The 23,329-nt window shown below is 46.9% G+C and overlaps 2 protein-coding genes across 8 annotated transcripts in view; both read left to right on the forward strand.

Annotated features, from left to right (window-relative positions):
* NEO1 (neogenin 1) overlaps nt 1-5,733 on the forward strand; it is a 247,168-nt gene extending 241,435 nt beyond the window's left edge. For all 7 annotated transcript variants that reach the window (XM_066278054.1, XM_066278057.1, XM_066278059.1 and 4 more), the window contains 2 exons: nt 2,261-2,397; nt 3,312-5,733. In XM_066278054.1, coding sequence (XP_066134151.1) covers nt 2,261-2,397; nt 3,312-3,395 — 221 coding nt within the window. In that variant the 3' untranslated portion in view covers nt 3,396-5,733. The remainder of the gene's footprint in view (nt 1-2,260; nt 2,398-3,311) is intronic.
* BBS4 (Bardet-Biedl syndrome 4) overlaps nt 1-23,329 on the forward strand; it is a 948,798-nt gene that overhangs the window by 710,374 nt on the left and 215,095 nt on the right. The window lies entirely within an intron of this gene.

Consider the following 23,329-nt stretch of genomic DNA (forward strand, 5'->3'; position numbering starts at 1 on the left):
GAGAAAAGGTGCATCTTATGGAATGAAAAATATGGTATCCTCCAAGATTCTCTTGGCAAGTTAGGGTAGCTGGGTGCCATTGCCCGTCAGGGAGGGTGCAGTTCCCTCCTGTCGGGGCATGGGAGCTGACTTTCAGATTGTGAGGGCTGACTTTCAGATTGTGAGGGCTGACTTTCAGATTGTGAGGGCTGACTTTCAGATTGTGTTTTGGGTGCAGGGCCCGTGTGTGGTCACATCAGTGGCATGGCCATGAGCAGCAGACCTGTCTGCTCAGCCTCCCAGAACCTCCTCCCCCCACAGGGCCCTGCACTAGGAGGGGCAGGGAGCTCAGGCAGCGCCTGCCCCAGCCGTGCACCCCCCACCCCCCCACTCTTGTACATGATTGTGTCATGGAGGGCAGTTTCAGGGTGAGTTGCTGTTTTCAAGCTTTTTGGTCTCAGGACTTTTATACTCTTAAAAGCTATCAGGGCTGCAGAAGTGCTTTTCCTCAGTATTTACTATACTAGGAGTTAAATTGAGAAATGTTATAGCTGTCTTATTTATTTAAAAATAGCAGGGCATCTCTCATGTTTTAAGATAAATAGCATATTTTCATGAAAAAAACAGTTTTTCAAAACAAAAGCATAGTGAGAAGATAGATAGTATATTATGTTTTTCAAATCTCTGTGTGTCTGGCTTAGTGGAAGCTTCGTCCTCGGACTTGCTGCTGCATTCACTATGGTCAGGACGCTGTTCTCTCTTAAGAGTATAAGTAGAAAGAGAACCTGCCCGCATGAGCACATGACCGGGTGAGGGAGGAGTTTCTGTTGCGTTCTCAGGTCACTGTAGGTATTCCTGTCGCACAAGGCGAGACTCGGCAGTTTCTTATGCACTTGTCATGTGAAACCAGAACTGTCTTGTCTGTTCCTTCAGAACCCACCTGTCTTGTGCTTTCAGTGCATGAGGTGGAACACAAACATTAGTCATTTGGAAAAGACTGGTTTACTGAATCACACAGATCCTTTAGATCTTGATATACATTATGTCAGGGGTCGGAAACCTATGGCTTGCAGACAAATCTTTAATAAAAAAATAACGTTAAAAATATAAAACATTCTCATGTATTACAATCCATTCATTTCCTACCGCTCATGTTCATGGTTGTGGGTGGCTGGAGTGAATCACAGCTGTCCTCCGGGACAACACTAATTTTTTATTGGATAATGCGTAAGGTACACGGGTCGTTGTATGGCTCTCACGGAATTACATTTTTAAATATGCGGCATTCATGACTCTCTCAGCCAAAAAGGTTCCCTACCCCTGCCTTATGTCATTACATAATGTCTAAAAATACACTCGTTGATATCACCAAAGTCTGTGGCATTGGGACACTTTTCAGACCCCTGGTGGCAGATACAAGGTTTTCAAAATTCTGATTTCAGTTGAAACTTAAATTGGCCAGATAGCTCAATTGGTTAGAGCATCATCCTGAAGCGCAGAGGTTGCTGGTTCAATCCTTGGTTGGGGCACATACAGGAACAGATGTTCCTGTCTCTCTCTCTCTCTCCTTTTCTCTCTATCTTGAGCAACAAATGCTGTCTCGTTCTCTTTGATGTGACTGGCTGACTCCATCCACATTCTAGAAAATGTCCGTCTCACACTCAAGTGCAGGTGACAGGCTGTCAGTCTCTCCAAAGCATCAGGGTGTTCATGATAAATGGGATGGTGTCACCCACAGCTCAGGCTGTTACAGGCCCACAAGCAGACAACCGCCGTGTGCCGGGTACAGCCATGCTGTCTACGTACTCTCAGTTTTGTCACATAGAATATTTAGGTGTACTGTCCCATTAAGAGTGACACCAAATAAAGTGGCATGCATGTCGGTGAGCAGCTCCAGCCAAGGCCGCAGCCCCGTTTTCGCCAGGTGCCCGCAGTTCCCCACTGCAGCTCATGTCCCTTCCACTCAGGCGGAAACTACCTTAGCATTATTCAGAAAGGAGTTTGATCTGCAGGCATCCTGCATGGGGTGCCTGGACCGCTGCACTGAGTCCCCCAGACCAGGAGGCTAGTTTCTAAAGACAGATGGAGTTTTCCCTGGCCCCTGGTGTCCTGCTTTCACCTCCTCTGCTCTGTTCTCGTGCCGTCTGCAGGGCTGGTATGCTGGTCAGGTGTGCCCCTCACCTTGAAGCAGCATTCATACCCTGTATCTCAGCCCCCATGCAGTGTGTGGGGGGGGTGGGGCGAGCGCGACTGCAGCCCTGATGGCCTCCTTCCCCCGCAGCCCTGAACCATCACCTCCACTCAGTGAAGACGGCCTCCATCGGGACCTTAGGAAGGAGCAGGCCTCCTATGCCCGTGGTGGTTCCCAGTGCCCCAGAAGTGCAGGAGACCACAAGGATGCTAGAAGACTCCGAAAGTGTGAGTGCACGAGGCTGTCAGCCCGCTTGTGTCCAGGGCGTGTCCCAGGGCCTAGCACGCTTGGCGCACTGCGTGGTGCTGCCGAGGGTGCAGCAGTCCACTCACCCAGTGGGCAGACGGGCGCTAACGGGGCCTTTCTACGCTGGGACACGGTGCAGCACCTGTGCCCACTCACACTCACTCTCACTCTCACTCTGGCTTGTCCCGGAAGAGCGCCTGGCTAGTGGTCTCCTCCTTCCCGCCCCCATCCCGCCATCCTCTAGCCTGCCCTGTCTCTCTTGTCTTCTTTTCTCCATTGAGTGATCCACGGGCCCTCAGTCCTGCCTCACAGCCTCTCCTGAGCAGCTGCTGGGGGGACAGGGGCTTGTGTGGATGCTCACACCAGAAATCGATAGGGTCTTTCCCCGATTTCCCTTCTAACAACCCTGTAAATACATATGTCTCTGCATGTCTAGGTGCAGGACTCTTTAAGAGGAAAGTGTGGGGCCCAGCGGTCAGGGGACAAACCCACTATATTGACTGTGACAGAGGCCTGGACAGGCTGAGCAGCTGTGAACCTGGACCCCATGTGCTGGGGGACGCATTTTGCAATATGTATACTGCTCACAAAAATTAGGGGATATTTCAAAATGAATATGAAGCAATAAAATCCCTTTACTTTTGTGAGCAGAATTAGAGGATGTTTCAAAATGAATATGAAGCTGTAAAATATCCCCTAACTTTTGTGAGCAGAAATGAGTGCTTGCTGGCAGGGGGCCTGGTGGCCTCGCCCCCTCTTCAAGTCCCTGCTTCTCTGGGCCAGTGGGCTTTCCCTCACTGTCCCTCAGGGCAGCATGACCCTGACTCTGACTCTCTGGGCTCTCTTTCCGGTTGGCTCCCAAGGTCACCCAGTGACAGTGTTCTTTTCTCCATAGAGCTACGAACCAGATGAGCTGACCAAAGAGATGGCCCACCTGGAAGGACTAATGAAGGACCTAAACGCCATCACCACAGCCTGACAGCCTTCACCTGGACACAACTCCAGACCTGAGTCTACAAGTCTTGGGACTTCGCCTTGAAAACAAGGAATTGTACAGAGGACGAAAGGCCAGCACTTGAGAACACAGAGCAAGTATGCAGACTAGCCCGCCCGCCCCGCCCCGCCCTGTGTGAGGCTGCCTCCCTGCAGCCAGCTTGGAAGAATCCTGTGTTGAGGCCACTCCTGTTCCCTGCTGATACCCTGCTGGACTGGGCACTGTGGGCCACAGTTCCATGTCTAGAGAAGAGGCAAGATGCAGTCTCTACGCCACTCAGTGGCTGGGCTGCGTCTTCGTGCCGCGGTGTGCTGCCATCATGGGGCAGACATTGGCATTCGTGTACAGTTTTGTGTCTATTTTACCTTCAGAAGAAAAACTTATCAACACTAAGGAAGTCCATGGTGTTCTCTGCAAGTGGTTGGCATTTGACTGCTCGTTTGAATTATGTATAGAAAGTCATCGACCATGTGGGTTATTCCAGGGGTTGGCTTGTTTTTTTGTTTCTACTTTTTAATTCTGAGTCATTGCACCCTCTACCAGCTGTTCACTGATCACTATCGGGTGGGAGAGGAGACACTGCATTGCTGTTTGTAAGCTTTTTTTATTATTTTTTATTATAATTATTAAAGGCCTGCCTTGCTCCCCTCGTCACTGTGAGATCACAGATCTATCCGGGTGAAGTGAGACATTGGAAAGACTTGTCTGTTGCTCCTGTACAGTCTAGATATCGGGGTGGGGAGGGCCGGGAGGGTGGGGACAGGAAGTGGAGGGGCTGCCAACGGTCCTGTGAATATGTCCGTCATTGTACTTTTCTTCTGGAAGCCTGCGGAGAATGGAAACATCTGTGTCACTGTCCTGTCCTGCCATGTCCGTCTGTCTGTTGTCACTAAGTCACAACTGGAGTTTCATTTGAATCTAGTTAAAAAATTGTTCTGTGCAATAGCTGGGTTCTAGGATCTAGCTGCCCTGGTGTCCTGGTGGGACCGTGATGGGAACGCCCTACCCCAGAAGTTGAGTGCAGTGTTCCCTGTCTCAGGAACCCAGAGAACAGGATTGGGACCCTTCCCTGCTGTTGTCATCTGTTCCCACTGGGGAAGCCAGGGGTCAAGGAAGGAATGTAGCTTCCATTTAGGACCCCTTGATGTCCCTGGTGTCCGTTCTCTACCACTCTGCCTGTCACTCACTCCCACATCACGGATTCCTTAGAAGAGTCATGAGCGAGGAGGAGGCAGGCAGGGGCTGCAGGACCCCTGAAGCTCCCCGCTTCTTCCTGGACATTCTTTAAGTAGCAGAGGATAGACACAGCCAAGAGGGACCTAGGTGGCAAGCAGCCCTCCTCCATCCCAGCAGTTCAGCAAAGCCCCCCATTCAAATGGGCAGCAGGGCGTTCCTGAGATGCTCAGAGTGGCCTGGCCACACATGGGGAAGCCTTCCCCTCGGCATATAGTTCTTGCCTTTTTCTCAAGAAAAGAAACAGCGGTGTTGGAGTTTTTTCCTTCTAATATTAAGACTATATTATGAAACAATGCAGGGCAGACCCTCAGGCCTCTCCTCTGTTCTCTAACAACCCCCCACCAGAAGACTGCATGGAAGGAAGAGCAGCTGGGGAGACTGCAGCCACCTCAACCGCACCCCACTGGCTTCTGTCCTTTGGTTATTTCTCCTTATGTCTTCCCACACACTTGCTTTTCTGCGTGACACGCTCTTTGTATTTATTGTTTTGGGGGCAATGAGAAGTGCAGTGCTGGAATTCCTGCCGCGTGCCAAGCCCTCGAGCGAGCGCTCTGCACACCTGGAGGGCCGATCCCCCAGGGCTCGTCTCCTTCCACCCAAAGGGCCACACTCCGTGTCCAGGGCGTTCCCTCCTGTGAACCCTGACACTTCCGTTACCTCAGGGCCTTAGAACCTGGACACTGCCACAGAGCAGGGGTGGGGTGGGGTGGGTGGGGGCCTGAGTTTTAAATAACATGACTGCTCAAAGTTGGGGATTTTTTTTTTTAATTAAGAAAATGGAAAGCTATTCTGTATTGCACCTTTTCACGATTTGAATACATTTTCTTAATGTTTCCTGTGAGGTTTTTTTTAAATGAAACTGTGGTATATCTTGTGTCCTCAGTGAGCAGCTGCCTTGGGAAGGGAGCAGGACAGGCGCCTGTGCAGCCCGCCACCTGGCGGGGGCCAGGCGGCTGGGGTGCGTTGCTGTCTGTATGTATGCACTTGTTTGGCCTTTTCTGTAGTTGACGCTGTAAAACTCTGGCATTTTACAAAACAATCTCATGTTTTATTTAGTATTGGAGATCCAATACACTTTTTTAATCCAATCAAACTCTGGTCAAAGAGTTATTTCCCTTCTTCCTTAAGAAAACAGAACTTAAAAAAAAAAAAAGAAAGAAAAAGAAAACAGAACTTTGGGGACCTCCATTGCCTAGCCTCAAATCGACTTCCCTGTGGCCTCACAAGTATAAAGGCAGTTCTTGGGGCTCCAAGGAGAGGAGTCCTGGTCCTTGTCCCTGTCCCTGTCCGCACCCCATCGTTGCTGCCTTACAGGAGTCAAAAGTGACTCCTGTCAGAAAGCCGAGTGAGTTCGGCAGGAAAGCCCAGCTGTGAGCGAATGGTATGGAGGTCGAGTCCATGCTGGGCAGCGGCCTGGGCAGCACCTCCTGTTGGCACACAGGGCGCCCACACGAAGCCTGGTCCTTCCGGCTCCCAGCCCACCTCTCGTGGGTGTGTGGCCCCAGAGTGGGTGTATGTAGGGAGGCCCACCTTGCCCGGGCTGCCTCCCCCATGCGGCAGCGCCGAGCCTCAGCTTGGGCTGCTATAACAAGACTCCCCTAGACTGGAGGTCCTCAGCAGCAGTCAGTCCTCACAGTTCTGGAGTCTGAGAAGCCCACATCAGGGTCCCAGCAGATGTGCTGTGTCCTCATAAGGCAGAAGGAGGAGTTCTGGGGTCTCTTTGATGAGGGCACTAATCCCATTTCATGAGGGCTCCACCCTCACCCATTCACTTCCCAAAGGCCCCACCTTCATGAACACTGAGGATTAAGATTTCTACACAAAAATCAGGTGAGACAAGCACGTAGTCCATAACACTAAGGTGAGGTATCTCACCAAGTAGAAGGGCCTGGGCTTGGGGTAGTGCTACACACGATGGCCACAAGCCTGCCCACAGGAACTTCAGTGGAGTGAGGGCTGGACCAGGGCCCAGCATCCTTGCAAACTGTCCCCTCGGCCTAGGACTTCATCTGCTCTGCTGCCAGGTGTGCTTTATGAAACCCAAATCCCTTATTTCCCATGAGCAGTGCCCTGCTGGGCTCAGGGTGGACTCTAGCACTCAGCGCCAGTCTGCTGCCGCCTCCAGTACAGACTCCTGTCTCCCCGGCACCCTGTCCCCAGCTGCTTGGGAAACACTTCTCATGGGCCACTTTCCACAGCCACTGTTGGCCCTCCTCTCCATCTGTAGGTGGGGCTCTTGGTGCATTTTGCAGTGATTTAGTCTTTTTATCACCGGCTGTGAATATGACTGGGACATCCTTTCTCCCTCCTCACTGAATACCTAATGCCAGCAGCAGTTTCTGACAGCAGCAAAGCTTGTCACCTGGATGGATGAACAGACGAAGACTTCCCAGCTGTCTCTTGGAAGGACCCTAATAAGTCCCATGTGACACTGCTGTTTGGACCCTCCCATTCTGGCAGCCATGGGCCCTTAGTGTCCTGGAATAAACTTGGGGGATACAGAGACCTGTCTCCCTGGAAGCCATAAGAAATGATCCTGGTCCTGACCTGTGGTGGTGCAGTGGATAAAGTGTCGACCTGGAAATGCTGAGGTCGCCGGTTCGAAATCCTGGGCTTGCCTGGTCAAGGCACATATGGGAGTTGATGCTTCCAGCTCCTTCCCCCGTCTGTGTGTGTGTGTCTCTCTCTCTCTCTCTCTCTCTCTCTCTCTCTCCTTCTCTCTCTCCTCTCTAAAATGAATAAATAAAATTAAAAAAAAAAAAAAAAAGAAATGATCCTGGGGCACAGTGACCAACTGGGTGCTGGACACTAGGGCAAGGACGTCATCCAGGTTGGTGTGAGATGAGCGTTATGAACAAGGATCTCTGTGAAGAATAAATGTCCTCTTTTCCTAGGCTGTCAACCCCTCTTAGTCTCAGCCAACTTCCTCTGGAAGTGTGGCCTCATCGAAGAGGTTAGGACAGCACTAAACAGCCCTCAGATGGGGGATGGGGAGGGGCAGGAGCCTGGGGAGGGGGCAGCCCTACCCAACAGCAGGTGCCTGACTTCACCTGCTGCTGAAGGAGGAAGTTCACAAGAAGGGCTAGGGACAGAGGTAGACAACAGTCATTGAAGGGAAATAATATTTTACATTTTTCATCATTTTTAAAAGCATCTAATGTTGAAAAGTAAACTTTATTTTATTTATTTTTTTAATTTTTGAGAGAGGGACAGACAGACCAGCAAGAAGGGAGAGAATTTGTAGTTGTGTCACTTTAGCTGTTCATTGTTTGCTTCTCATATGTGGCTTGAGGCGGGGGGGGGGGGGGGCTCCCGCTGAGCCAGTGACCCTCGTGCTCAAGCTGCACGCATGTAAGGCCAGTAGTCGCCACTGTCGCAGCCACTCACATACAGGTTCTCATTGGATTCGGGCAAACGGTAAAGAAACAGCAAAGCCAAAAAAGGGTGGGCCATTCCTTGATTCAAGTCTCACACCATCCCAGCCGATGAGCAAACACACAGGGAAAAGCACTTCCCTTTCACTCAGAGCTCACAAAGCTACTGACACATTCTCTGGTTCCACAACCGGGATAGAATCAAAGGCCTCACCAATCCCAAAGCCCCTCACCTCTGGTTCCCCATCTGCCAACATGGCTTCTTACTCTGCAAAACTGGCTTCTCTCTCTTTCCCTGCTATCTTGGCTTCTTTCTCCTCATCCTTCCTTTTAAAATTGTTCTGGAGGGAAAATCTCTCCTCCAGCACACATTAGCATAACAATGGCCCTTTCCAAGCAGGAAGGTAATTTGCAATTTCACAGATCACATACCTGGCGCTGCCCAGCACCATTTTTAACAATAAAAGTGAGCAAACTTAAAAATCACACTTTACAAACCCATATGCCCCAAAACGGGTCATCGGGTGAGCCTGCACGCAACCCAGATAAACCTGCACTCAAGTTGGTGACCTCAGGGTTTCAAACCTGGTTCCTCAGTGTCCCAGGCCAATGCTCTATCCACTGTGCCACCACATGATCAGGTGAAAAGTGAATTTTAGAACAGATTGCCTTCTAAGCAGAGTGGATGATATTCATCTCAAAATGCTCTTTCAGTCATTGAGGAATGGGAGGAGTTTTGCAAATGAAGACCTGAGCTCAGACATGGCAAGAAGGAACTCTTATTGCAGTAGACAATAAGAAACATCTGGGGGGGTGGTGCCTGGTGCTAGCAGCAGGTGCAGTCAGCAAGACCAGGAGAGAATGAGATGCTAGGTGGGAAGGTGCCCAGTGGGAAATGGCTGCCTTTGATGTGCCCCAGAGGACTTTTTTAAGTGAGAAGATCTGAGAGGTGACGTAAGGCAGTTGGCTCTTTGCACCTCCCTGATGTAACCCTCTGACTCCCCACCGCAGGTAGGAACACCTGCCACATGCACAAAGCCCTGCGTGAGCAGCCAGCATCCCCGCAGCGGAGGGGGCACCTGGACCCACATGCTGGTGAACGAAGCCCAAGTTGGCAGGGTGAGGGTGACCCTAATGGAACTGGCTTACTCAAAGCCAGAACTGGGCCCTGGCCGGTTGGCTTAGCGGTAGAGCATCGGCCTGGCGTGCAGGGGTCCCGGGTTTGATTCCCGGCCAGGGCACAGAGGAGAAGCGCCCATCTGCTTCTCCACCCCTCCCCCTCTCCTTCCTCTCTGTCTCTCTTCCCCTCCCGCAGCGAGGCTCCATTGGAGCAAAGATGGCCCAGGCACTGAGGATGGCTCTGTGGCCTCTCCCTCAGGTGCTAGAATGGCTCTGGATGCAACAGAGTGATGCCCCAGAGGGGCAGAGCATCGCCCCCTGGTGGGCATGCCGGGTGGATCCCAGTCGGGCGCATGTGGGAGTCTGTCTGACTGCCTCCCCCGTTTCCAGCTTCGGAAAAATTAAAACAAAAAACAAAACAAAACAAAAAGCCAGAACTGATCCAAAGAATCTAAACCTGAGAATTCACAGAAAATCCAGGGGACAGAGGGGAGGGGATGAGGCTTTTCACAGGTCAGGAAAGGTGAATTCCAATCTTAAAGTCTTACCCAGATTTTATGAGTCAGGCTGACCTCAGCTGGTGCCAGGAGCCAATCATTTCACATGTCCGCACCGTCCATCTCAGTGTCCTGGAGCAAAGCCCCCTACCCTGTTGTAGATATGCATGCTAGTTTGTTAATGGGTCTACCTTCTATGGACCTAGCCCCCCAAATCTGGCAATATGGGAGCCATTCTAAAGTCTTCCCTCAACACCACAGCATGTGGCTCAGCAGATCCTGCCTCTCTCTCTGAAATGTCTCCCAAAGTGGGTCTTCTCTGTCATCTGCTGGGCCAAAACCTCACTGAACCCCCTTCTCCGACCTCAGCCTCACACAGCTCTGGAGGTGGCTTTTCTAACTCCAATCTGACCTCTCTCCCCTGCTCAACGTTGTGGGGTGCCCCCCCCCGCTGCTGCCCTGTGGAGTGGGGCCCACACGGCCCAGGGGGCCTCTTTGCTTTCATTTGCCACTTAATCTGCCCTTGCACCCAAATGCGGCCTGGGCAATGGTCACTTTACAGATTAAATTCAACCGTAAATTTCTACTCATCTTGAAAGATACAAACTAACCTCCCAGGCCCCTGATTGCTCTAGTCCATATCTCTGTTCTGTCCTAATACAGGTAGCGCTTGAAGGAAAACAGTCACACTTGCTTTGGGGTTCTCTGTCCCAGTGCCTAGCAGGCTGCGGGTGAAGTTCACTAATCAACTTGTCTGGGGAAGAAGGGGTACTGGAAGTCACCATGGCCCAACGGTGGGTGTTATGCTTTCTTTACGGTTCGGACTCGCAAGGAATAAGACACATCAGATGAAAGTAGTACAAGCAGAGGCTGAAACTCAAGTGGAATCAGCCCCAAGAAACTGCGCCACTGCATATTTATTGAGTTCCAAAAGCCACAGCTCAACAGATAAAACTAGAAAGCTACAAAAGCCTTTTTTCCCAACCATACCATCCCCAATCCTGCACATCTATTCTTTCCTTCATGATCAAAAACACGAGAAGAGTCAGAGTCCCAGAGCTTATCAATCATAAAGGACATCTGCTTCTTGGAGGCATTTCTCCAAGAGTTCTGCGTACTTGCATTCAAGTAACCCAGGCCAGTCTCCTGTTATGGTTAACACACTCCACGATCTCTTGTCTCCAAGTAAACCCTGCTCTGCAGTTAACTGCCATTTTATATTTGTGCAGGGTCTTTCCCTTCAGTGGGGGAATTTGACAAAGTCTGAATTCTTTCCAGGAGCCTGTGCTCAGGAAGGTTTTTCTGAGGAGATGAGGCTGAATGGAGTCTAGGAATTGATATAGGCTATCTGTGTGATGCCACCGATTCATGTGACATCAAATCACCTCTGAGAGAACCGTCCTGCATCGCACTGAGCTGGGGATCTCTGGGATGGTGCTCAGCTTCCTGGCATGAGATTATGTGCTGGGGTCCCAACAGGTCACTGCAGAGGGTCTGGAGAAGGCACAGAGCTGGCACCATCCTCCTCAGGTCCCAGGGACACTACAAGGGCCGTGCTAGGGCCAGGTGGGGGCAGGTCTGGTCAGTTAAGAATAAGGTTGGGTTCCCTTCATAAACTCAAAGCCTGGGACTCACAGAGAATTCTGGACAGCTTTCTGAAAGGGGACAGAAAGAACTGGGCTCCATTCTTGAAGGCAGAATGAGGTGTCAGGATCCCACAGACAAGGTGGTCTCAAAAATGGCAAGAGGGCCCTGGCCGGTTGGCTCAGCAATCAGCCTGGCGTGCGGGGGACCCGGGTTCAATTCCCAGACAGGGCACATAGGAGAAGCGCCCATTTGCTTCTCCACCCCCACCCCCTCCTTCCTCTCTGTCTCTCTCTTCCCCTCCCGCAGCCAAGGCTCCATTGGAGCAAGGAAAGCCCGGGCGCTGGGGATGGCTCCTTGGCCTCTGCCCCAGGCGCTAGAGTGGCTCTGGTCGCGGCAGAGCGACGCCCCGGAGGGGCAGAGCATCGCCCCCTGGTGGGCAGAGCGTCGCCCCTGGTGGGCGTGCCGGGTGGATCCCGGTCGAGCGCATGCGGGAGTCTGTCTGACTGTCTCTCCCTGTTTCCAGCTTCAGAAAAAAATACACACAAAAAAAAATGGCAAGAGAAGCAACTGACGAACATCCCAGACTCACTCACACACAGATGGGGAACTGCTCGGGACTGAAACCAGAGAGATCACGGTGTGTGCAGGCCACATGAGGGAAGAGGTGTTGGGAGTCATTATAAAAGGTCTCCCTCACCCAAGAAGTGGGGAATCATCCATGGTTCCATCAATATGTGAGGGCCTACTGTGTGCGAGGCACTGAGGGCGCACAGAGTGAGCAGCCCCTGTGGATGCATTCAGCAGAGGACGCAGACATGGATTAGACAGAGACTACCATCCAGTGGGAATGGTGCTAAGAGTCCTGGAAAAGTGAGGGCAAAGCAAGGAGGAACCTCCCACCCTGACTGCAGAGGAAGGGTTGCAGGTCACAGAATGAGTAACCCTGAGGGGGTGGGGTGTGTTTCCCTCGAGAAGAGAAAATGGGTTTTGTAAAGCCAGTATCCACGGCCACCATCACAGCCGCCTGGACCATGCAGGTTCGCACTGGAATCGGACAGTCGGTAAAGAAACAATGGAGCCAAAAACTGCAGGGCCATCATCTTTAATCCTAGCTTGCACCCGGTGGGCAAGTAAAAACACACACTGGGCTCCAAAACCCACCCATTCAGTGCTCACAAAGCCACTGACTTATCCGAGTTTCCTAGAATCAAAGGTTTCTAGCTCACCAGACTTAGTCACCTCTGTTCCCCATCTCCTTCCTTCTCCCTGCACAAACTGGCTTCTCACTCAGCACTCTGCCATCTTGGCTGCTTCTCCTGGCCTCCTCCACATGGCCTTTCTCTGCTCTCCTCTCTGCTCTCTCCTCTAATGATAATCTCAGGAACCGAGAGAGCAAGTTCCCAGTCTGCCCCCATTTTATAGTGTAGAAATCAAAACCTTTAATCCAATATACAAAATAGGGAAGTCTCTGATACAAGTCACTTATCTGAGGCATGATTGGATTGTACCACCCCCACATCAAAAAGGGTGTGTAAGGCTTAGTTCTAAAACCAAGCCCCAGGCTACAAGGATCCTGCCTGCCCACAGCCTGCCCCCAACACACATTAATATCACCTGGGCAACGGCTTCCATGTGGGCAGCGCCATCTTTAACAAAGTGAGCATAATATATTTTATCTGCCCAACAGAGGGAAAAAAGAAAGCAAGGGACTTCCCCAACAGAGGACCAGAAAGCTGTCCCCAAGTGGTAAACAGAAAGGGAACTGGCACTTTCCTGGGGAAAAGCCTAATACAAGAAAACTGGAGCAGAGAGAGGATTCTCCCTGGGGGAGGAGCACCAGCCACTGCACAGAGCCAGGGAGCACTCCTGAGAGGGCCCAGGAGAGGCCAACTGTCAGAAGAGGAAACCAAAGAGCAGCCTGACTGTTGGGCAGATAAAATGTATTATGCTCACTTTGTTAAAGATGATGCTGCCCACGAGGAGGTCGTCGCCCAGGTGATATTAATGTGTGTTGGGGTGGGCTAAAGGCAGGCAGAATCCTTGTAGCCTGGGGCTTGGTTTTGGGATTAAGGCTTTCTTACCCTTTTTGATGTAGGGCGGTACAATCCAATCATGCCTCAGAGAAGTGACTTTGTATTAGAGACTTCCCTATTTTGTATATTGGATTAAAGGTTTGGATTTCTACACTATAAAATGGGGGCAGAACGAGAGCTTGCTCTCTTGGTTCCTGGGATGATTAGCATGAGAGAGCAGAGGGAGCAGAGCAGAGAGCAGAAAGAGGCCATGTGGCCAGGAGACGCAGCCAAGATGGCGGAGTATTGAGTGAAAGGCCAGTTTGTGCAGTTTGACGCTGGAGAAGGAAGGAGATGGGGAACAGAGGTGAATAAGGCCGGTGAGCTAGAAACCTTTGATTCTAGGAAACTCCGATAAGTCAGTAGCTTTGTGAGCACTGAATGTGTGTGGGTTTTGGAGCCCAGTGTGTAGTTTTTACTTGCCCACCGAGTGCAAGCTAGGATTAAAGACTATGGCCCATCAGCTTTTGGCTCCGTTGTTTCTTTACCAACTGTCCGAATCCAATGTGAACCTGCATGGGCCGGGCTGTTGTGATGGTAGCCTTGGCTGCTGGCTTTACACTGACTCTCCCTGTTGCGCTTAAAAAAATAAGTAAACATCCTCCTTTCTTGAGAATTTGTTGAAGTTTGTTGTCTGTATTCATAAGGAATATTGGTCTATAGTTTTCCTTTCCTTTCTTTTTTTTTTTTTTTTTTATCTGGTTTTAGTATCACTGTAAAACTGGCCTTGTAGAATAAGGGAAGTATCTCCTCCTCCTCTGCCTTTTATATGAGTTTGTGGAAGATTGGTAGTGTTCTTTAATTTTATTTTTTATTATTAAGTGAGAGGCAGGGAGACAAAGAGACAGACTCCTGCATGTGCCCCGACCGGATCCACCCAGCCCATCAGTTGCTCCTCAACTGAATGATTTTAGCACTTGAGATGAAGCCATGGAGCCATCCTCAGTACCAGGGGCCAATTTGCTGAAACCAACCATTCTATTCAAGCCCTGGGTGTGGGAGCAGAAGGGAGGGGGAGATAAGAGGAGGCAGCGGGGGTGGGGTGGGGTGGAGAAGTAGATGGTCACTTCTCCTGTGTGCCCTGACCAGGAATCGAACCCAGGACTTCCACGTACAGAGCTAATGCTTTACCACTGAGCAAATCGGCCAGGGCCAGATTAGTGGTGTTCTTTAAACAGGTGGTGGAATTCACCAGGAAGGCCATCTAATACTGGGCTTTCTTTCTGGAAGGTTTTACTGTATTACTTACTAATTTAACCTCTTTGCTAGTTGTTTGTCTATTCAGATTCTCTCATTCTTCTTGATTCAGTTGTGGTAGTGTGTGTGTTTCTAAGAATTTGGTATTTTATCTAATTTGTTGGAATACTATTATTCATAGTGTTCCCTTATATTTCTTTTTATTTCTTAAAGATTGGTAGTAATATCCCCACTTTCATTCCTGAGGTTAGTATTTTGAGACCTCTCTCTCTCTCTCTTTCTTTGTGTGTGTCCTTTGTATTTTAGCAATCTAGTTGGGTTTTTTGAAGGGTGCAAGTAACAAGTTTATTTTCTTTGATGATTAACAATGCCAAAATAATCCCCCCAGATGAAGAAAATTGCAACATTTGCCGATAAAAGCTTTCTTGAAGCACTTATTGAGATCTTTGTTAAAGTTATTGATCGTCATATCAAAGAAACTGCAATTTCAAGTTTATTCATGGATATAAAAAATGTGTAACTTGTGAAGTTTTAAAATAGTAAATCTATCTAAGAATCATAATTGCCAAGGGGTGGGGTAGGGGATGCTCTCTCCTCCAAGTTTCAGCAGTGTTGTAACACTGTACACACCCACTTTATACAAAGCACGTGTATTTTCCCAACACAGCACAAGGTATTCTTATTACATCACTTTTGGAAATGGTCTTCAACAAAGTCAGCTGTCAGAATGTGTCAGTTATGTTGATTTTGCTGATTATCCTAATTGTTTTTCTATTCTCTATTCCATTTATCTCTGCTCTAGCCTTTGCTATTTTCTTCCTTTTGCTTGCTTTGTTTAGTTTGCTCTTCTTTTCCTAAGTTTCTTAAGGTGAATGTTTAGATGACTGATTAGAGATCTCTTTTTAAATATAGGAACATATTGACCCTGGCTGGTTGGCTCAGCGGTGGAGCGTCGGCCTGGCGTGCAGAAGTCCCGGGTTCAATTCCCGGCCAGGGCACACAGGAGAAGCGCCCATCTGCTTCTCCACCCCTCCCCCTCTCCTTCCTTTCTGTCTCTCTCTTCCCCTCCCGCAGCCGAGGCTCCATTGGAGCAAAGATGGCCCGGGCGCTGGGGATGGCTCCTTGGCCTCTGCCCCAGGCGCTAGAGTGGCTCTGGTCGCAACAGAGCGATGCCCCGGAGGGGGAGGGGCAGAGCATCGCCCCCTGGTGGGCAGAGCGTCGCCCCCTGGTGGGCGTGCCGGGTGGATCCTGGTCGGGCGCATGCGGGAGTCTGTCTGACTGTCGCTCCCTGTTTCCAGCTTCAGAAAAATACCAAAAAAAAAAAAAAAATATATATATATATATATATATATATATATATATATATATATATATGGACATATTGCTATGAGCACTACTTTTGCTGTACCCTTTCAGTTTTGGTATGTTGTGGTTTTGTTCCCATTCATTTCAATTTACTTTCTAATATTCCGTGTGATTTTCTTTCTTTTTTTTTTTTTTTTTTTTTAAATTTTTTTTTAGATTTTATTTATTCATTATAGAGAGGAGAGAGAGAGAGAGAGAAGGGGGGAGGAGCAGGAAGCATCAACTCCCATATGCACCTTGACCAGGCAAGCCCAGGGTTTTGAACCGGCAACCTCAGTGTTTCCAGGTTAACGCTTTATCCACTGCGCCACCACAGGTCAGGCGTGATTTTCTTTCTTTCACCCATCTGTTTTTTGGTGTTTTTTAGAGGTGTGTTGATTTCTATATGTTTGTAAATTTTCCAAATTTTCTCCTGTTGGATGTGAGGGCGATCTGGCTGCGACATCTGTCACCCCATTGATCGCCAGGGTTGATTCGGCTGATCTGGCTGGCTAGGCGGGTGTCCCCTTCCTCCCTCACCGCTCCATGTGCGTCCCTCCCGAAGCTGCGTGCTCGGTCGAAGAGGACGACCTTCCCCGCTAGAGGAGAGGACCGTTCTTCGGTCAAGGGTATACGAGTAGCTGCGCTCCCCTGCTAGAACCTCCAAACAAATTTTCTCCTGTTAGTGACTGCTAATTTCATTATATGTTGGTCAGAGAACGTATTTTGCATGATTTCATTCCTTTTAAATTTAATGAAACTTGTTTTGTGATCTAACACATGGTCTGTCCTGGGGAATGTTATGTGTGGACTTGAGAAGCACATCTATCTTGCTGTTGTTAAGTGGAATGTTCTAGATACCTGTGAGATGCTCGTCAGTTTGTGTTTTTAAATTTCCTTGCTGATTCTTTATCCAGTTGTCTTAGCCATAAAAGTGGGCTATTGAAGTCTGAAACTATTTTTGTTAATTTTTTTTCTCCCTTCCATTATGTCAGGTTTGCTTTATGAACTTAGGGCCTCTCTTGTGAGCTGTATATATATTTGTAATTGTTAAATCTTCTTGATAGATGGATACTTTTATTATTTTAAAATATCCTTTGTCCTCAGTTTCAAATTTAAAGCCTACTTTGAGGATGACGTCAGAGTAATGGCGGGGTAGGAAGCGATACCGATAAATCTCCCCCAAAACTCAACAAGATCTTCAACCAGAAACAGAAAAACCTATCCTTGGAGCCTCCAGATGTTTCGCAATACACCCGAAGGTATGATCGAGCGAAAAATTGGCTAAATATATAACCAAACCCCGAAGGAAATAGGGAGTAAGAAATGCTCCGCCTTCCTCACTAACCTAAACAGGGCGGCTTTCACTGGAAACTGAGAATATAGAAACTAAGGTGGGCAAAGGGGGTGAATAGATCCAGGCCGCCGCACAAACGGCCAAACCAGGCTGTGGCACGGAGATCCAAGCCGAGGAAAAACTGTTCCTGTGACAACCCGGGCAATACAGCTAACACTCGCGCCAAACCCAGACAAAGAAAGACAAGCGGGGCAGCCATTTTACCCAATCCCCTGGTTGGCGCATGCAGATAGTGGGCGAGAGATTCCTTCCAAAGCCCCGGGAGTGTGCGCCCGTGTTGTCCCACAGAGAGGCAGAATCAAAGGCGTTTGTGTGGGCCAAAAGTGGAATCTCCAAGCCACCCCAGCGCCCTGGGGGATCCGCGCACGGGGAGGGAGCAAGAATTAATTCCAACACTGGAACTTTTCCGTGCGGGAGGGCGTTTCACTCAGAGGGTGAGGCCGCTGGTCTGATATCCCGGTCTGCGCATGCAGATAGTGAGTGAGAGATTCCTCTGAGTGCCTCGGCAGTGCCTGCCCATGTTATCCCACAGAGGGGCAGAGTCAGGGGCCTTTGTGTGGGCCAAAAAGCGGAATCTCGGGCCGCCCCAGCACCCTGAGGTAGCCGCGCACAGGAAGGGAGTGAGAACTAATTCCAACACTGGAACTTGTCCGTGCGGGAGGGGTTTCACTCAGAGGGTGAGACTTCTGGCCTGACATCCTGGTCTGCACGCACGGAAAGTGGGCAAGAGACTCCTCCCAGCACCTCAGGAGTGGGAGCCCGTGTTATCCCACAGAGGGGCAGAGTCAGGGGCCTTTGTGTGAGCCGAAAGCGGAATCTCAGGCCGCCCCAGTGCCTTGAAAAAGCCGCACACGGGGACGGAGCGAGAGCCAATTCCAGCGCTGGAACTTTTCAGTGCGGGCGGGGGGTTTCACTCAGAGGGCAAGACTTCCGGCCTGACATCCTGGTCTGCGTGCGCAGATAGTGAGCGAGAGTTTCCTCCAAGCGCGCTGGGAGTGGGTGCCCGCTCGTGTTACTGGACAGACTGGCAGAGCCAGAGGTCTTTGAGTGGGTGGAAGCCCCGGCTAATTATGCTAGCAGCTCTAACTGACTGAGCCTTACCCAGAGCCCTGTGCTGAGTGGGAATAGAGTGGGGAGTGGCCAGCTCTTTGAGCCTCTTACTATTCAGGCAGAGGCAGCAGCAACCCCATAGCTGGATTATCAGGCTACTAATTGAGGAAGGAAAGACTAGGAGAGAGGCTCCAGGAACACGGACTCTCTCCTGTTGGAGCCTATAAATGCTAATGAGCCTCAACTGCCAACGTGACTAAAGCACAATACTTGACATGGCCATAGAGACTTATCAACTGCAAACCTCTACCTGAGTGTGCCAAAGGGGCAGAACCCGGGGTATAGAGTCATCGACCAGGAAGAGGGAGAGAAAAGAAAAAGCAAGAAGATAACCTCTCAAAATCAAAAATAATCCGCAGACTTTATAACCTATCCCATTTTATTATATTTGTTCATTTGTTTCTCTTATCTTCATCCTTGATTTTTTTTTTTTCCTCCTCCAATTTGGTCATTTAACTCTCTACCGGTCTTACTCTCTCCTCTCCTTGAACTACACTACCCATAAGTGTTACATCTCCCTTTATCTTTTCTTTCCTCTTCCTTTCTCTCTATGAGGGTTGCACTCCAAAACCCTTAACTCTCTCTCTCTCTCTCTCTCTCCTCTTTTTTCTTCTTTTAGTGGTTCCCTCTTTTTTTCTCTCTCTCTCTCTTTATTTTCTCCCTCTATATTAGTTTCTTCCTTTATCCTTTACGTCTCCTCTCATTCAAACCTCAATAACGAACAAATTATCTTATCTGGGACTCAAACTTATGTTTGTGGCATTTTGGGTGGTTTTTACTTCACCTTTTAACTCACTAGCAGTGCTCCCATCCCTGGCTCTCCATTTTATCAAGCTCTTGTTCCACTAAATACACTAGTAATTTTTTAGTTTGTTCCCCAATTTTCCTGTTTCCCTCTTATTACTCTCATCATAACTCTTAGTCAACCAACACCTAAATGCAAATCATTTTATTCTTGACCCAAATTTTTTCATTATTTGCTTTTTGTGGGTCCATACCCCCCCTTTTTATTATTTTATTTATTTATTTATTTTGCCCCTTTATTACTTTTCCCCAATTTAGGCCCTCCATTACAGGCATTGTTTGTTCTATTAAATACAATATAATTCACAGTTCACTACAAGATTTTCTCAAGAAAGAGGGGAGAGGAGAGGAGAGGAAAAAAGGAGGGGGGGAATAATTTCCTTTTTTTAATTTTAATTTTATTTTATTTCTCTTTATTTCATTATTAATTTAAAAAAACAACTTTTTTCAATTTTTTATTTTTTTAACTTTTTATTCTTTATTAAATCTCATTAATACTATCAACAAAACCACCCTCAGATGCCAATAAGGAAGAGAAAATCAAATATCATGGATACAAAAGAAAGAGAGGTAACACAGATAGATGAGGAAAAATCTATGGAGAAAAAATTTAATATATTAGAAACCTTGGAGCTAAATGACAGAGAATTCAAGATAGAAATCCTAAAAATACTCAGAGATATACAAGAAAACACAGAAAGGCAATTTAGGGAGCTCAGAAAACAACTCAATGAACACAAAGAATACATGTCCAAGGAAATTGAAACTATAAAAACAAATCAGCCTGACCTGTGGTGGCGCAGTGGATAAAGTGTCGACCTGGAAATGCTGAGGTTGCCGGTTCGAAACCCTGGGCTTGCCCGGTCAAGGCACATATGGGAGTTGATGCTTCCTGCTCCAACCCCCTTCTCTTTCCCTGTCTCTCTCCTCTCTCTCCCTCTCTGTCTCGCTCTCTCCTCTCTAAAATGAATAAATAAAAAAAATTAAAAAAACAAATCAAACAGAGATGGAAAACTCAATTCACGAGCTGAAAAACGAGGTAACAAGCTTAGCTAATAGAACAGGCCAGATAGAAGAGAGGATTAGTGAAATAGAAGACAAGCAACTTGAGGCACAACAGAGAAAAGAAGAGACTCAAAAATTAAAAAAAAAAGAGATAGCCCTACAAGAATTATCTGACTCCATCAGAAAGAATATCATAAGAATAATAGGTATATCAGAGGGAGAAGAGAGAGAAAATGGAATGGAGAACATACTCAAACAAATAATAGATGAGAACTTCCCAAGCCTGTCGAAAGAACTAAAGCCTCAAATTCATGAAGCAAACAGAACTCCGAGTTTTCTTAACCCCAAAAACCTACTCCAAGGCACATCATAATGAAATTGGCACAAACCAATGGCAAAGAAAAAATTCTCAAGGCAGCCAGGGAAAAGAAGAATACAACATATAAAGGAAGGCCCATTAGATTATCATCAGATTTCTCAGCAGAAACTCTACAAGCTAGAAGAGAGTGGATCCCAATATTTAAAGTCCTGAAAGAGAGGAACTTTCAGCCATGAATACTATACCCATCAAAGCTATCCTTCAAATATGAAGGAGAAATAAAAACATTCACAGATACAGAAAAGATGAGGGAATTTATCATCAGAAAACCCCCACTCCAGGAATTACTAAAGGGGGTTCTCTAATCAGATACAAAGAAAAAAAAAAACAAAGCCACAAGTAAAAGCTCCAAGAAGAACACAATAAAACCAAATTTAAACTGTGACAACAAAAAGAAAGGGGGGAGAGGATGGAGATTAACAGTAGCAAAGGACGATGGAGTGCAAAAGTACTCACAAAATAGTGCGCTGCAATGAACAGGGTAGGAACCCTTTTCATTACTTAAAGGTAACCACCATTGAAAAAAACACCACAGAAGCACATGAGATAAAAAAAGATAGCAACAGAGGAAAGATGTATGGAATACAACCAAATAAAAACAAAAGATAGAAAAACGAAAGAGAAGGATCAAACAAGACACAAAACTAACAGAAAGCAATCTATAAAATGGCAATACGGAACTCACAAGTGTCAATAATTACACTAAATGTAAACAGATTAAACTCACCAATAAAAAGACACAGAGTAGCAGAATGGATTAAAAAAGAAAATCCAACTGTATGCTGCCTACAGGAAACTCATCTAAGTAACAAGGATAAAAACAAAATTCAAAGTGAAAGGCTGGAAAACAATACTCCAAGCAAATAACATCCAAAAAAAAAGCAGGCGTAGCAATACTCATATCTGATAATGCTGACTACAAGACAACAAAAGTACTCAGAGACAAAAATGGCCATTTCATAATGGCTAAGGGGACACTGAATCAAGAAGACATAACAATTCTTAATATATATGCACCAAACCAAGGAGCACCAAAATATATAAGACAGCTACTTATTGACCTTAAAACAAAAACTGACAAAAATACGATCATACTTGGAGACCTCAATACACCGCTGATGGCTTTAGATCGGTAATCCAAAGAGAGAACCAACAAAGATATAGTGGCCTTAAACAAAACACTAGAGCACCTGGATATGATAGACATCTACAGGACATTTCATCCCAAAGTGACTGAGTATACATTTTTCTCCAGTGTACATGGATCATTCTCAAGAATTGACCATATGTTGGGCCACAAAAACAACATCAGCAAATTCAGAAAAATCAAGTTGTACCAAGCATATTTTCTGATCATAAAGCCTTGAAACTAGAATTCAACTGCAAAAAAGAGGAAAAAAATCCCACAAAAATGTGGAAACTAAACAACATACTTTTAAAAAAATGAATGGGTCAAAGAAGAAATAAGTGCAGAGATCAAAAGATATATCAGACTAATGAAAATGACAATACGACATATCAGAATCTATGGGATGCAGCAAAAGCAGTGATAAGAGGAAAGTTCATATCACTTCAGGCATATATGAACAAACAAGAGAGAGCCCAAGTGAACCACTTAACTTCACACCTTAAGGAACTAGAAAAAGAAGAACAAAGACAACCCAAAACCAGCAGAAGAAAGGAGATAATAAAAATCAGAGCAGAAATAAATGAAATAGAGAACAGTAAAACTATAGAAAAAATTAATAGAACAAAGAGCTGGTTCTTTGAAAAGATCAACAAAATTGACAAACCCTTGGCAAGACTTACCAAGGAAAAAAGAGAAAGAACTCATATAAACAAAATCAAAAATGAAAGAGGAGAAATCACCACGGACACCGTAGATATACAAAGAATTATTGTAGAATACTATGAAAAACTTTATGCCACTAAATTCAACAATCTAGAAGAAATGGATAAATTCCTAGAACAATACAACCTTCCTAGACTGAGTCAAGAAGAAGCAGAAAGCCTAAACAGACCTATTAGTAGAGAAGAAATAGAAAAAACCATTATAAACCTCCCCAAAAATAAAAGTCCAGGCCCTGATGGCTATACCAGCAAATTTTATCAAACATTCAAAGAAGACTTGATTCCTATTCTACTGAAAGTCTTCCAAAAAATTGAAGAAGAAGCAATACTTCCAAATACATTTTATGAGGCCAACATAACCCTCATACCAAAACCAGGCAAGGATGGCACAAAAAAAGAAAACTACAGACTAATATCTCTAATGAATACAGATGCTAAAATACTAAACAAAATACTAGGAAATCAAATACAACAACATATTAAAAAAATAATACATCATGATCAAGTGGGATTCATCCTAGAATCTCAAGGATGGTTCAACATATGTAAAACGGTTAACGTAATACACCATATCAACAAAACAAAGAACAAAAACCACATGATCTTATCAATAGACGCAGAAGAGGCTTTTGATAAAATACAACACAATTTTATGTTTAAGACTCTCAACAAAATGAGTATAGAAGGAAAATATCTCAACATGATAAAGGCCATATATGATAAACCATCAGCTAACATCATATTAAATGGCACTAAACTGAAGGCCATTTCCCCCTTAAATCAGGACCAAGACAGGGTTGTCCACTCTCTCCACTCTTATTTAATGTGGTACTAGAGGTTCTAGCCACAGCAATCAGACAAGACAAGGAAATAAAAGGCATCCATATCAGAAAAGAAGAAGTAAACGTATCACTTTTTGCAGATGATATGATCCTATACATCGAAAACCCCAAAGAATCCACAAAAAGACTACTAGAAACAATAAGC

This window comes from Saccopteryx bilineata, chromosome 4, assembly GCF_036850765.1.
Source record: "Saccopteryx bilineata isolate mSacBil1 chromosome 4, mSacBil1_pri_phased_curated, whole genome shotgun sequence".
In the NCBI taxonomy this organism is placed as follows: domain Eukaryota; kingdom Metazoa; phylum Chordata; class Mammalia; order Chiroptera; family Emballonuridae; genus Saccopteryx; species Saccopteryx bilineata.